Here is a 14,100-nt window from a genome sequence, read left to right as displayed (position 1 = left end):
GTGCGGGGGGGAAAGGGGCGGATTTGGGGCGGGGGGGGCGGTCCGGGATTCCCCTGCCCCCCCCCCGGGATCCCCCCCCCTCCGGGATCCCCCCGGTAAATGTGGAAAAAATGACGCCATCACCCGCCCCGCCGTGACGTCAGCGCGGTGGAGGGCGCGGATTGGCTGCGGCCGGTCCGGCCCGGGGGGGGCTCCGCGCCCACCGCCCACTTTTAAAAGTGGCGGCGGCCGCGCCGGGACGGGACCGGGAGGAACCGAGCGAGGGCACCGAGCCGAGCCGAGGGCACCGACCCCAGCCGGGACAGCCCCGAACCCGCCCGGGACAGCCCCGAACCGGCGCCACCCGCCCGCCGCGACCCCCGCGCCGCCACCGCCACCCCCCGCGACCCCCGCCATGTCCAACGCGCACTTCAACCGCGGCCCGGCCTACGGGCTCTCGGCCGAGGTGAAGAACAAGGTGAGCGGCACCGAACCGAACCGGACCGGACCGGAGCGAACCGAACCGGGGCTCCGGGCAGGGGTCACCCCCATCCCGGGGGGCGCGGCAGCACCGGGGCCGGGCGGGGGTCGCGGCGGGACCCGACGGGAGCGGGGGCGGGACCCGGCGCTGTCCCTGGTGCTGCCCCGGGAGGGAAGGGACGGGCACCGGGCACCGGCACCGGGCACCGGAACCGAGCGGCGGCACCGGCACCGGGCGGCGGCACCGGCGGGTTCCCCCCGGGGGTCGCACTGGGCTCCGGTTTCCCGGGGGCGGCGCCGTTGGGAGCTCCGCAGCCCCCGGCGGCTCCGGTAAACGGGAGGTGACGGGCACCGGGCACCCGGTGCGGGTCACGGAAGGGAGGGGGCGACACCGGGGCTGCCCCGTGAGCACCGGGGGGTCCCGGCGGGCACCGGGCCGCTCAGGGTTAACGGCGATCGGGGGTTTGTGGGGCGGGGGGGCCCCCGCAGCTCCCGGTCCCGGCGGGAGGTGACGGGAACCGAGCGGGGGGGGGGGCAACACCGGGACCCCCCCGCGGGGCTGGGGAGGGGAGGGGGCGACACCGGAACGGAGCGGGCGGGCCCCGGGACCCCCCCGAGCCCCCCGCCGGTGCCCGCCCCGGGAAGGGTTAACGGGGGCGGTTCGGGCGGCCCCGCGGCGCGCGGGGGGCGGCGGAGCCGGGACACGGCGGGAGGGGGGGCCCGGCCCGGGAAGGGTTAACGGGGGGGGCTCGGCGGGCGGGGGGGGCCCCGGCGCCCCCCGGCCCCGCCGTGAGCCCTTATAAGGCGGCGGAGCGCGGCGGGCGGGCGGCGGCGGCCCCGGGCCGGGGCTATATATGGGCAAAGGTTCGGGCGGCCCGGTCTGCGCCGCTCCCGGGGGGGCCGGGACGGGGCGGCGGGGGGGGCGGCAGCCCCGGCATTCCCGGGAACGGGGAACGGGGGAGCGGGGCCAGCGGGGATGAACGGGAACGGGAAATGGGGAACGGGGCCAGCGGGGATCCCCGTGCCGCCTCTGCCCCGAGGGTGTCCCCAAAGTGTCCCCCCCGCGCTTTGTGGTGTCCCCCTGTGGGTGGCACCGCGTCCCCGCTCAGGGTCCCCGCGGTGTCCCCAAATCATCCGCGGACTCCTGAGATTGTCCCCCGTGTCCCCAAATCCTCCCCGTCCCCCTCCCGCTGTCCCCAAATCTTCCATGGCTTTCTGACACTGTCCCCCATGTCCCCAAATCCTCCCTGGCCTCCTGAGATTGTCCCCCCATCTCCATGAGGGTGTCCCCCACATTCTCCGTGCCACCGTGTCCCCCAGCGATGGCCCCTGGAAGTGTCCCCATGTCCTCCCAGCGGTGCCCCCGTGCTCCCCCGTCCCCTGGCGCTGTCCCCGTGCTCCCCCAGCTCCTGGCGGTGGACACTGTCCCCCCACGCCCTCTGACATTGTCCCCACGTCTCCCTGGCGCTGTCCCCGTGGTGTCCCCTGACTGTCCCCTGTCCTGTCCCCCAGCTGGCTCAGAAGTACGACCCGCAGCACGAGCGGGAGCTCCGCGTGTGGATCGAGGGCACCACGGGGCGCCGGATCGGGGACAACTTCATGGACGGGCTCAAGGACGGCGTCATCCTCTGCGAGTACGGCACGGGGACCCCCGGGACCCCCCTGAGACCCCCGGAGACCCCAGAACCCCCCTGGGACCCTCGAGACCCTCCCTTTGTCCCCTCCCTGCGCCCCCAGACCCAGCTCGGGAGGATCCTCCGGGAATTTTAACCCACCCCTCACCTGGGCTGACCCCTGACCCTTGATCCTGCGGTCACCCCACCTGTGCTGACCCCACCTGTGTGACCTCAATCCTGACTGGACTCTGGGGGCATCCCGGGGTCAGCCCACCTGTGTGACCCCACTTGTGCTGTGGGGTCATCCCGGGGTGGATTTTGGGATCATCCAGGGGTGACCCCGCCCCAGTGCTGTCTCACCTGTGTGACGTCACCTGTGTGACCTCACCTGTGTGACCTCACCTGTGTGACCTCACCTGTCCCCCCCCAGGCTCATTAACAAGCTGCAGCCGGGCTCGGTGCCCAAGGTGAACGAACCCGTCCAGAACTGGCACAAGGTGAGGGGAAACCCCAAAATTGGGATATGGGACAGGGTCCCCAAAATTTGGGGCGGGTCTGGGGAGGTTCAGACCCCAAACCCGGGGGTCTGGGTGGGCTCCTGACCCCAACCCCGACCCCAAATGCCCTCCGTGAGCAGCTGGAGAACATCGGGAACTTCCTGCGGGCCATCACGCGCTATGGGGTGAAGCCCCACGACATCTTCGAGGCCAACGACCTCTTTGAGAACACCAACCACACCCAGGTGCAGTCCACGCTCATCGCCCTCGCCAGCCAGGTGAGATCCTGGGGGTTCTGGGGGGTCCTGGGGGGCTCCTGAGGGTCCCTGTGGCCCCTTGGAGGGCACTGGGCAAACGCTGGGGGGGGATCCAGAGGGGGGATTTGGGGTCTGGTGAGGGTATTTGGGGTCTGAGGACAATATCTGGGGTCTGGGGCAGGTGTTTGGGGTTTGGGGCAGTTATTTGGGGTCAAGAGAGGATTTTTGGGATCCAGGGAGGGTATTTGGGGTCTTAGGAGGGTATTCGGGATCTGGGGCAGGTGTTTGGGGTTTGGGGCAGTTATTTGGGGTCAAGAGAGGATTTTTGGGATCCAGGGAGGGTATTTGAGGTCTCAGGAGGATATTTGGGGTCTGGGGCAGGTATTTGGGGTTTGGGGCAGTTATTTGGGGTCAAGAGAGGATTTTTAGGATCCAGGGAGGGTATTTGGGGTCTCAGGAGGGTATTCGGGATCTGGGGCAGGTATTTGGGGTTTGAGGAGGGTATTTGGGGTCCGGGGCAGGTATTTGGGGTCTGGAGAAGGTGTCTGGGGTTTGAGGCAGGAATTTGGGATCTGGGGCAGGTATTTGGGGTCTGGGGGTCCCCATAAGCCCCCCAACCCCCCGTGTCCCCTGCAGGCCAAGACAAAGGGGAACAACGTGGGGCTGGGGGTGAAATACGCCGAGAAGCAGCAGCGGCGCTTCCAGCCCGAGAAGCTGCGCGAGGGCAGGAACATCATCGGGCTCCAGGTGACACCGGGGACACCTGGGGGGACACCCGGGGGGCACTGGGGGTGGCCTGGGACAGCTGTGACACCCTGGCTGTCACTGTCCCCACAGATGGGCACCAACAAGTTCGCCAGCCAGCAGGGCATGACGGCGTACGGGACACGGCGGCACCTGTACGACCCCAAACTGGGCACGGACCAGCCCCTGGACCAGGCCACCATCAGCCTGCAGATGGGCACCAACAAGGGTGCCAGCCAGGTGGGGACACCACGGGGACACTGCCACCCTATTGGGGACACTGCCACCCTATGGGGACACGGGGACACTGCCACCCTATGGGGACACTGCCACCATGGGAGGGACACAGGGACACAGGGGGACACAGGGGACACAGGGACACCTGTACGACCCCAAACTGGGCACGGACCAACCCCTGGACCAGGCCACCATCAGCCTCCAGATGGGCACCAACAAGGGCGCCAGCCAGGTGGGGACAAGGACACCACGGGGACACTGCCACCCTATTGGGGACACAGGAACACTGCCACCCTATGGGGGACACTGCCTCCATGGGAGGGACACAGGGACATGGGGACACAGGGACACATGGGGACAAAGGGACACCTGTACGACCCCAAACTGGGCACGGACCAGCCCCTGGACCAGGCCACTATCAGCCTGCAGATGGGCACCAACAAGGGCGCCAGCCAGGTGGGGACAGGGACACCACGGGGACACTGCCACCCTATTGGGGACACAGGGACACTGCCACCCTATGGGGGACACTGCCACCATGCGAGGGACACAGGGACATGGGGACACAGGGACACAGGGGACACAGGGACACCTGTACGACCCCAAACTGGGCACGGACCAGCCCCTGGACCAGGCCACCATCAGCCTGCAGATGGGCACCAACAAGGGCGCCAGCCAGGTGGGGACACCATGGGGACAGGGACACCTTGGGGACACATGGGGACACTGCCACCGTGTGGACATTGCCACCCAGAGGTGACACGAGGACATGGGGACACTGCCACCCCATGGCGGGACACAGGGACACGGGCAGGGATGGCACCAGGGGACTTCGATGTCGCGGATTAGGGGGACAAACGGCCCGGAAAGGACAAAGGGGACAGAGAGGGGACAGAGGGGGATGGAAAAGGGACAATGAGGGATGGAAAAGGGGACAAAGAGGGGGTGGAGAGAGGAGCATGAGGGGACAAGGAGGGGACAGAAAGGGGACAATGAGATGGGGCAAGGAGGGGACAGAAAGGGGACAATGAGGGACGGAAAAGGGGACAGAGAGGAAGGGACAGAGAGGGGACAAAGGGGGGGTGCAGAGAGGAGAATGAGGGGACAGTTGGGGGGAAATGAGGGGACAGAGAGGGAACGGAGAGGGGACAGAGAGATGGGGACAGAGAGGGGACAATGAGGGGACAATTAGAGGAAAATGAGGGGACGGAGAGAGGACAATCAGGGGACAATAAGGGGATGGAAAAGGGACCGAGAGGGGACAAAGCAGGACGAAGAGAGGAGAATGAGGAGAGGGAATGGGAGAGGGAAGGAGAGGGGATGGAGAGGGGACAGAGAGGGACACGAGGGGACGGAAAGGGGACAACGAGGGCACAATGAGGGGACAAACACCCCGCGGGCAGCACCGCGGGACCCCCTCTCACCCCCTGACCCCGCTCCCGGTGCCAGGCGGGGATGACGGCGCCGGGCACCAAGCGGCAGATCTTCGAGCCGGCGCTGGGCATGGAGCACTGCGACACCATGACCATCGGGCTGCAGATGGGCAGCAACAAGGGCGCGTCGCAGACCGGCATGACGGTGTACGGGCTGCCGCGCCAGGTCTACGACCCCAAGTACTGCGGCGGCCCCGAGCTGCTCGGCCTCGACGGCTGCGACGGCCTCTACAACTCGCAGTAGCCGCGGGCGCCGCCGCCGCTTGCACCGCGACACCGCTGACACCGCCGGCAGCACCGCCGCGCCCCGCCGGGGCTGCACCGGGGGAACCGATACCGGGGGAACCGGGGGGGAGCGGGGCTGACACCGGCAGCACCGCCGGGGCTGCACCGGGGGAACCGATACCGGGGGAACCGGGGTTGCCACCGGGGGAAGCGGGACCGGGATCACCGTGTCCCGCCGAGCCAAAACCGGGGCTGGAACCGGGGAACCGGCACCGGGATCACCGTGTCCCGCCAAGCCAAAACCGGGGCCGGCAACGGGATCGCTCCTTGGGGGAACCGGGACCGAGATCACCGTGTCCCGCCGAGCCAAAACCGGGGCTGGAACCGGGGAACCGGCACCGGGATCGCTCCTGGGCACGGGCAGCACCGGGAATTGGCCCCAGGGCAGGGACCGATCCCGGGACCGGACACGGGGAGGGGTCGGTGCTGGGGACGGCCCCGGGATTGGGCCCGGGGGAAATCAGCCCCGGGAACGGACCCGGGGAGTTCAGTCCTGGGACTGGCGCCGGGAATGGCCCCGGGATCAGCCCCAAGCGGTTCAGTCTCGGTATCAGTCCCGGTATCGGTCCCGGTATCAGTCCCGGGATTGGCTCCGGGATCGGTCCCAGGCTTAGTCCCGGAATCAGCCCCGGTAATCGCCCCGGGACTGAGCCCGAGGGGAATCGGCCCCGGGAACGGCCCCGGGGGGTTCAGTCCCAGGATCAGTCCCGGGGAGTTCTGTCCCGGTAACGGCCCCGGTATCAGTCTCGGTATCATTCCCGGTATCGGTCCCGGTATCGGCCCCGGGGGGCTCGGCCCCCGCCACGTGTGAAGCCACCGAGGCACAATAAAAGCCACACGCAGAGGTGACAGCGCTGCGAGAGTGAGGGGACAATGGGGGGGACAGGGAGGGGACAATGGGGGTGACACCGAGGGCACAAGGAGGGGACACCGAGGGGACACCAAGGCCACCATCCCGGCCCGTTTATTGCCGCACTGCTCTCCCCAAACCGGGCGCCACCCCCGGCCCGGTGTCCCCGAGGGGACAGGGACGAGTCACGGGGGCTGGGGGGGGAAATGTCACCGCCACACCGGGCCCGGGGGCGGCACCGGGGACAGGGCCGCGTCCCCCCCTCCCGGTGTCCCCTCCCGGTGTCACTGGTTGGCCGCCTCGCAGGCGTCGATCCAGTCGCTGTAAACGTCCACAGGCTCCGACAGGTCTGGGGGCGCCGTTAAGGCTCCATCACGGATTTGGGGGGTCCCGGTGGGGGTGCCGGGGGGTCACGGGGGGCTCCCGGTAAGGATACAGGTGATGGGGGTCTGGAACTCCTCCAGGCACACGGTGCACGAGATCACCCCGGTGTTCCGGGCGCGGTCCCTGCGGGGCACGAGGGGGGGCGTGACCCCTCCGGGCTCCGTCCCGAACCCTCCCGGTGCCCCCGTTTTCCCTCCCGGTACCGACACTCCCCGGTGCCCCGTGTCCCGTCCGTATCCCCCCTCTCCGCTTCCCCCCGGGTTCCTCCGTCGCCGTTTCCGCGCTGCCGCCCGCCCCCGAGCCCGGTTCCCGGTGTCCCCCCGGTGCCCCCCCGGTCCCCGGCGGCCCTCCGGTGTCCCCCGCTCACATCTTGACGTCGCAGGACTTCTCGTGGTTGCAGAAGGGACACGTGAACTGCGTCTCCAGCGTCCCCGTCATCTTCTTCTTGGGCGGCGGCTTTCGCTTCGACTTGCGGCGGCCCATGGCGGCCGCACCGGGGCCCAGAACCGGGAACGGCCTCAGGAACGGCAACGACACTGGGATCGGCCCCGGGAGCCGCCTGGGAGTGGCCCCGAGGCGCTGCGGGACGTGCCGGGGGCGGCTCGGCCCCGCCGGGACCCCTCGGGCCCTTCCCGGTTCCCCCGGTCTCTCCCGGTCCCTCCGGCCGCGCTCCCGCCGCGTTCCCGGAAGTGCCGCCCCTCCGCCCTCAGCCAATCAGCGGCAGGAACAACGCTATCTGCCCCATGTGACCCACGACCGCCCTGCTCATTGGTTAAAGGGAGCAACGCCCCAGCCAATCACCAGAGGGGAGCCGAGCGGCGCGCGCGCTGTCCCGCCCACCAGACGGACGCGCGGCGCAGCCAATCAGCGGCGCGGGGGGCGTGGCCGACGCTGTGAGGCTCCGCCTCCCGCGCGGTTTTTGGGGCGAATCGCGGCGGGTTCGGGTCCGGTCAAAGCCTTTATTGGGGGGAGGCAGTGTACCCCCGGCTCAGGGGGCAGGGTCCCCAAGTGGTCAAGGATCGGTGTCCGGTCCCCAGTGTCCCCCCGGGTCAGGGGTCAGTGTCCCCAGTGTCCCCATTGTCCCGCTGTCCCCAGGGAAGGGGTCCCAGTGTCCCCTCTGTCCCCGTTGTCCCGGTGTCAGAGGCGCGGCGGCAGCGTGACGCGGTGCAGGACGCGCCCGGCGTCTCCCTGTCCCGGTTTCCCAGTGTCCCCTCCATCCCCGGTGTCCCGGTATCCCGGTCAGAGGCGCGGCGGCACCGTGACGCGGTGCAGGACGCGCCCGGTGCTCTCCAGGAAGGTCACGGTGGCCCCGCGGGGCTCCAGGCGCACGTGCGCGAAGCCGCCGGGGCTCTCGGGGCTCCCGTAGAAGAACCGGAGCGCCCCGGGCGGCACCGAGCGCTCGTGCGGCCGCGAATCCTCCATGAAGTTCCCGGCGCCGCTCAGGACGTAGGCGACACCGCCCTCCTCCAGGTACTGCGGGGGGACAGCGCGGGGTCAGGGGGGGACACACCTGGGGCCACACCTGGGGCCACACCTGGGGCTGATGGGTGGGATTGAGGGGTCCTTGCACACCTTTGGGTGTCCCTGCACACTCCGGGGCCATGCCTCACCTAAGGGTTGTACCCCTGTCTCCCCTGTCCATCCCTCACCTGTCTCACCTGTCCCTGTCCCACCTGTACCTGTCCCTCACCTGCAGGCTGTGGTCGTGCCCGCACAGGTAGGCGCTGACACGGTGCTCCCCTGTCACACCTGTCCATATCTCACCTGTCCATATCTCACCTGTCCGTACCCATGTCTCACCTGCAGGTTGTGGTCGTGCCCGCACAGGTAGGCGCTGACGCGGTGCCACCCTGTCCCTGTCACACCTGTCTGTCCCTGTCTCAGGTGTCTGTATCTGTTTGTACCTGTCCATATCTCACCTGTCTCACCTGTCCGTGCCCACATCTCACCTGCAGGTTGTGGTCATGCCCGCACAGGTAGGTGCTGACACGGTGCCCCCAGTCCCTGTCTGTCCCTGTCTCACCTGTCCATATCTCACCTGTCTGTACCTGTCTGTACCTGTTTGTACCTGTCCATGTCTCACCTGTCCGTGCCCACATCTCACCTGCAGGTTGTGGTCGTGCCCACACAGGTAGGCGCTGACGCGGTGCTCCCCTGTCACACCTGTCCATATCTCACCTGTCCCTATCTCACCTGTCCGTACCCGTGTCTCACCTGCAGGTTGTGGTCGTGCCCGCACAGGTAGGCGCTGACGCGGTGCCACCCTGTCCCTGTCACACCTGTCTGTTCCTGTCGCAGGTGTCTGTCCCTGTCTGTCCCTGTCTCACCTGTCCATATCTCACCTGTCTCACCTGTCCGTGCCCACATCTCACCTGCAGGTTGTGGTCGTGCCCGCACAGGTAGGTGCTGACACGGTGCCCCCAGTCCCTGTCTGTCCCTGTCTCACCTGTCCATATCTCACCTGTCTGTACCTGTTTGTACCTGTCCCTATCTCACCTGTCTCACCTGTCCATGCCCACATCTCACCTGCAGGTTGTGGTCGTGCCCGCACAGGTAGGCGCTGACGCGGTGCCCCCCTGCCCCTGTCACACCTGTCTGTCCCTGTCGCAGGTGTCTGTACCTGTTTGTACCTGTCCATATCTCACCTGTCTCACCTGTCCGTGCCCACATCTCACCTGCAGGTTGTGGTCGTGCCCGCACAGGTAGGCGCTGACGCGGTGCCGCCGCAGCAGCGGCCGCAGCAGCCGCACCAGGCAGCCCGTGGGGCCGTGCTTGGCCACCGACCACACCGGGTAGTGCCCGGCCACCAGCACGAAGGCGTCGCCCGCCGCCGCCTCCAGCTGCGCCCGCAGCCAGCCCAGGTGCGCCGCGGCCGCCGCCGCGTCCCGGGGCCCCGCGGGGCCCGAACCGGCACCGGCGCCGGCGCCGGAACCGAAATCGTCGCTGTGGCCGCAGAGCAGAACCGAGTCCAGCACCAGCAGCCGCGCCGAGACGTTGGAGCCCGGCAGGTGCAGGCGCAGGCTGTAGTACGGGTGGGGAAAGTGCCTGGGGACAGAGGGGACACTTGGGGACACCTGGGGACATCTGGGGACACCTGGGGACACCTGGGGACATTTGGGGACAGCCCGGGGACACGGGGACAGTGCAGGGACAGTGCAGGGACAGTGCAGGGACAGCCCAGCAGGCGCAGGCTGTAGTACGGGTGGGGAAAGTGCCTGGGGACAGAGGGGACACCTGGGGACACCTGAGGACGTCTGGGGACACGGGGACATCATGGGGACAGTGCAGGGACAGCCCAGCATGGGCATGGGGCAGGGGAAGGGTCTGTGGGGCATGGGGACATCGTGGGGACAGTGTGGGGACAGCCCATCAGGCGCAGGCTGTAGTACGGGTGGGGAAAGTGCCTGTGGGGACAAGGGGACACTTGGGGACAGTGCAGGGACACTTGGGGACAGTTCAAGGACACCTGGGGACACTTGGGGACAGTGTGGCAACAGTCTGGTGACACCCTGTCACAAGACAGAGGGTGTGGTAGGGCTGGGGAAAGCGCCTGTGGGATGTGAGGGCACTTGGGGACACTTGGGGACATGCAGGGACATGGCAGGGACATGGCAGGGACATGTGGGGACAAGCGGGGACATGCCAAGCAGGGCTGGGGACACCCGGTGGAAGCTTGGGGATACCATGGGGACACTTGGGGACATCCCCAGGGATGGAGGCAGGGGGGACATTGTGGGGACACCCTGAAGGGACTCGGAGACCCTTGGGGACCCTCGGGGACATCTGGGGACCCTCGGTGACCCCGTGTCCCGGCCGTACCAGCGCGGGGAGTGGCGGCTGTAGCGCAGCTGCGCGGTGACATTGCCAGCGTGGTCGTGGTTCCCGGCCATGACGAACCAGGGGACACCGCGGAGCCCCGGGGACACGAACACGCGCTCAAAGGTGTCCTGGGGACACAATGGGGACAATGGGGACACCATGGGGACACCACAGGGACAATGGGGACACCCTGGGGACACCACGGGGACATTGGGGACACCCTGGGGACACAATAGGGACACCACAGGGACATTGGGGACACCACAGGGACAATGGGGACACCACAGGGAGCCCACGGGGACACTGGGGACACCACGGGGACAATGGGGACACTGCAGAGTCCCGGGGACACGAACATGCTCTCAAAGGTGTCCTGGGGACACAATGGGGACACCATGGGGACATTGGGGACACCACAGGGACAATGGGGACACCCTGGGGACACCACGGGGACAATGGGGACACTGCAGAGTCCCGGGGACACGAACACGCTCTCAAACGTGTCCTGGGGACACAATGGGAACAATGGGGACACCACGGGGACATTTGGGATACCCTGGGGACACAATAGGGACACCACAGGGACATTGGGGACACCACAGGGACATTGGGGACACCACGGGGACATTGGGGACACCCTGGGGACACAATAGGGACACCATGGGGACATTTGGGACACCACAGGGACAATGGGGACACCCTGGGGACACAATAGGGACACCACAGGGACATTGGGGACACCACAGGGACAATGGGGACACCACAGGGAGCCCACGGGGACATTGGGGACACCGTGGGCACAATGGGGTTAATGGGATCCCCATGGGGACCCCACGGGGATGCAGTGGGGACAATGGGGACACAACGGGGACACCGCGGGTACCTGGAAGCGCGGGTCCCACTCGTCCTTGACCCCCTCGTAGTAGAAGTTGTCCCCCAGGGCCAGCACGAAGTCCCCCCCCAGCTCGGTGGCCGCCCGGCCCATGGCCGCCGCCGTGGCCACCTGGCGGGGGGTGACAAAGGGGGGCTCGGGCAGCCCCCCCCAGTCCCCCAGGGCCAGGAAGGACAGAGCCCCCCCCGGGGCGCCGAGCGCGGGGGGGGACAGCAGCGACAGTGCCAGCAGGGACAGGGACACGGAGAGGCACGGCGGCGACGGCATCTGCGGGACACGGGGGGACACGGGGGGACACGGGGGGTCACAACTGCCCCCCTCCAATGTCACCCAAGGGGACACGGGGGGACACGGGGGGTCACAACTGCCCCCCTCCAATGTCACCCAAGGGGACACGGGGGGACACGGGGGGTCACAACTGCCCCCCTCCAATGTCACCCAAGGGGACACGGGGGGACACGGGGGGTCACAACTGCCCCCCTCCAATGTCACCCAAGGGGACACGGGGGGACACGGGGGGTCACAACTGCCCCCCTCCAATGTCACCCAAGGGGACACGGGGGGACACGGGGGGTCACAACTGCCCCCCTCCAATGTCACCCAGGGGTCTTGGGCTGTCACAGCCCCCCCAGTGCCACCTAGGGGGACACGGGGGTGTCACAGGAGGGTCTGGGGGTGTCACAGCCCCCCCAGTGCTACCCAGGGGGACATGGAGGGGACACGGGGGTGTCACAGGAGGGTCTGGGGGTGTCACAACCCCCCCCCAGTGCCACCCAGGGGGACATGGAGGGGACACGGGGGTGTCACAGGAGGGTCTGGGGGTGTCACAACCCCCCCAGTGCCACCCAGGGGGACATGGAGGGGACACGGGGGTGTCACAGGAGGGTCTGGGGTGTCACAACCGCCCCCCCGCCCCGTGTCACTGGGAGTGTCACCAGGGGGACACGGGGGGAACACCAGGGGGTCTTGGGGTGTCACAACCCCCCCCCCCGGTGTCACCCGGGACTCGGGGGTGTCACAATCTCCCACCCCATTGTCACCCATGGCGCTGGGGTGTCACCCCACCCTCCCCGTTGTCACCCCGAGGGTCTGGGGGTGTCACAACCCCCCCATTTTGTCACTTAGGGCGGCGGGGGTGTCACCTCTCCCCTCCCCATTGTCCCCCCGAGCTCTGGGGCTGTCCCTGTCCCCTCCCCATTGTCACCCTCACTGTCTGGGGCTGTCCCTGTCCCCTCCACGTGTCCGGGGGGGGGTCACGAGTGCCACCCTCCCCCCTTCCCCCGGTGGTCCCACGTGTCCGGGGGGGTCCCCGGGGGTCGCTCTCACCGTCCCGGCCGCGCTGTCCCTTTGCTGTCCCCGCGCTGTCCCCTCCGTCCCCCCCCGTGTCCCTTTATGGCCCCAAAAGGGGAAGCGGGGTCGCCTCCCCCCGGGGCCGCTGTCACCTGACGGGTCCTGGGGACACTGGGAGGGGGGGGGGGGAACTGGGAGGGAACTGGGAGAGCGGGGGGAGGGACAGATGGACACTGGGACAGGGACAGATGGACACTGGGAGAGTGGGGGGGGAACTGGGAGCACTGGGAGAGGGGGAAAGGGACAGATGGACACTGGGACAGGGACAGAGGGACACTGGAATAGGGACAGAGGGACACTGGGAGCACTGGGGGAGGGAACTGGGAGCACTGGGAGAACTGGAACAGGGACGGATGGACACTGGGATGGACACTGGGAGGGAACTGGGAGCACTGGGAGAACTGGAACAGGGACAGATGGACACTGGGATGGACACTGGGAGGGAACTGGGAGAGCGGGGGGAGGGACAGATGGACACTGGAACAGGGACAGATGGACACTGGGAGAGGGGGGGGGAACTGGGGGAGGGACAGATGGACACTGGGAGCACTGGGAAAGTGCGGGGAGGGAACTGGGAAATGGGAATCATCTGGAAATTCCCCAAAATTCCCTCAAATTCCCCAAATCCGCTCCAGCCACGGGACTGAGGGACACGGACACGCCCCCCCACCCCCCACCCCGGGAGGGACCCCCAAAATCTCCCCCAGACTCAAAAAATCTCCCTCAAATCCCCTAAACCACCCCCTAATCCCCCCCCAACCCCCTAAACTCCCCTGAAATTCCACCCAGACCCCAAAAATCCTCCCCAAATCCCACCCAGGACCCCCCAAATGGCCCCCAGGACCCCCAGCAATCCCAAACGCCCCCCCAGGACCCCCTAAATCCCCCCAGGACCCCCCACATTTCCCCCAGCAATCCCAAACGCCTCCCCAGGATCCCCTAAATCCCCCCAGGACCCCCCAATTTCCCCCCCCGGCCGTGCCAGGCGCTGCCAGCGGGTATCGACATTTTTTATTTCCATTTTTTTCTCCTTTTCCGCCCCAATTTTTTTTTTTTAAATTTTTTTTCCGCGGTTTTTTTATTTTCATCCCGCGATGGGGGGGGGGGAAGGGGGCGGGGCAGTGAGGGGGGAGGGGCCGCCCCGCCCCCTGGGAAATGACGTCACTACCACGTGCAGGGGGGGTGTGAAAGGGGGGGGGGTCCCCAAATTGTGCAACGCTGGTGCGGGCGCGACCCCCCCCCCCAAATATCGCCCCCTCCCCTGCCCCCCAGGGTGG

The 14,100-nt window shown here is 67.8% G+C and overlaps 3 protein-coding genes across 4 annotated transcripts; 1 reads left to right on the top strand and 2 right to left on the bottom strand.

Annotated features, from left to right (window-relative positions):
• The first annotated feature begins 29 nt into the window (after positions 1-29).
• Positions 30-6,377, top strand: CNN1 (calponin 1). The gene is made up of 7 exons (XM_074530376.1): positions 30-457; positions 1,972-2,093; positions 2,506-2,572; positions 2,713-2,850; positions 3,466-3,576; positions 3,667-3,813; positions 5,260-6,377. The coding sequence occupies exons 1-7, from the start codon at positions 395-397 to the stop codon at positions 5,485-5,487; spliced, it is 876 nt and encodes a 291-aa protein (XP_074386477.1). The 5' UTR covers positions 30-394; the 3' UTR covers positions 5,488-6,377.
• Positions 6,378-6,464: 87 nt separating this feature from the next.
• Positions 6,465-7,480, bottom strand: ELOF1 (elongation factor 1). Its single transcript, XM_074530411.1, has 3 exons — positions 7,130-7,480; positions 6,815-6,885; positions 6,465-6,727 (listed from the first exon to the last, which is right to left on the bottom strand). The coding sequence occupies exons 1-3, from the start codon at positions 7,243-7,245 to the stop codon at positions 6,663-6,665; spliced, it is 252 nt and encodes an 83-aa protein (XP_074386512.1). The 5' UTR covers positions 7,246-7,480; the 3' UTR covers positions 6,465-6,662.
• Positions 7,481-7,701: 221 nt separating this feature from the next.
• Positions 7,702-12,964, bottom strand: ACP5 (acid phosphatase 5, tartrate resistant). 2 transcript variants are annotated; one of them, XM_074530394.1, is made up of 6 exons: positions 12,800-12,964; positions 11,465-11,740; positions 10,582-10,709; positions 9,867-9,977; positions 9,438-9,836; positions 8,055-8,235 (listed from the first exon to the last, which is right to left on the bottom strand). In XM_074530394.1, the coding sequence occupies exons 2-6, from the start codon at positions 11,738-11,740 to the stop codon at positions 8,202-8,204; spliced, it is 948 nt and encodes a 315-aa protein (XP_074386495.1). In that variant the 5' UTR covers positions 12,800-12,964; the 3' UTR covers positions 8,055-8,201. The 2 variants fall into 2 exon arrangements, with proteins under 2 accessions (XP_074386494.1, XP_074386495.1); XM_074530393.1 differs by lacking the exon at positions 9,867-9,977 and having other exon boundaries at positions 7,702-8,235; positions 9,438-9,807; positions 12,800-12,959.
• Positions 12,965-14,100: the final 1,136 nt, after the last annotated feature.

The sequence above is a fragment of the Zonotrichia albicollis genome, chromosome 32 (assembly GCF_047830755.1).
Source record: "Zonotrichia albicollis isolate bZonAlb1 chromosome 32, bZonAlb1.hap1, whole genome shotgun sequence".
In the NCBI taxonomy this organism is placed as follows: Eukaryota; Metazoa; Chordata; class Aves; order Passeriformes; family Passerellidae; genus Zonotrichia; species Zonotrichia albicollis.
Note: the sequence above shows the minus strand (reverse complement) of the source record. Positions and strands in the feature narration are given on the sequence as shown.

Coding starts and splice junctions, on each gene's coding strand:
- CNN1 (XM_074530376.1), top strand. CDS start 395: ATGTCCAACGCGCACTTCAACCGCGGCCCGGCCTACGGGCTCTCGGCC. Junction 3,577..3,666: donor GGAACATCATCGGGCTCCAG/GTGACACCGGGG, acceptor CTGTCCCCACAG/ATGGGCACCAACAAGTTCGC. Junction 3,814..5,259: donor CCAACAAGGGTGCCAGCCAG/GTGGGGACACCA, acceptor TCCCGGTGCCAG/GCGGGGATGACGGCGCCGGG.
- ELOF1 (XM_074530411.1), bottom strand. CDS start 7,245: ATGGGCCGCCGCAAGTCGAAGCGAAAGCCGCCGCCCAAGAAGAAGATG. Junction 6,886..7,129: donor AAGTCCTGCGACGTCAAGAT/GTGAGCGGGGGA, acceptor CGTGCCCCGCAG/GGACCGCGCCCGGAACACCG. Junction 6,728..6,814: donor GTTCCAGACCCCCATCACCT/GTATCCTTACCG, acceptor CGGCGCCCCCAG/ACCTGTCGGAGCCTGTGGAC.
- ACP5 (XM_074530393.1), bottom strand. CDS start 11,740: ATGCCGTCGCCGCCGTGCCTCTCCGTGTCCCTGTCCCTGCTGGCACTG. Junction 10,710..11,464: donor AGTGGGACCCGCGCTTCCAG/GTACCCGCGGTG, acceptor TTGTGTCCCCAG/GACACCTTTGAGCGCGTGTT. Junction 8,236..9,437: donor GGCACGACCACAACCTGCAG/GTGAGATGTGGG, acceptor GTCCCCCCGCAG/TACCTGGAGGAGGGCGGTGT.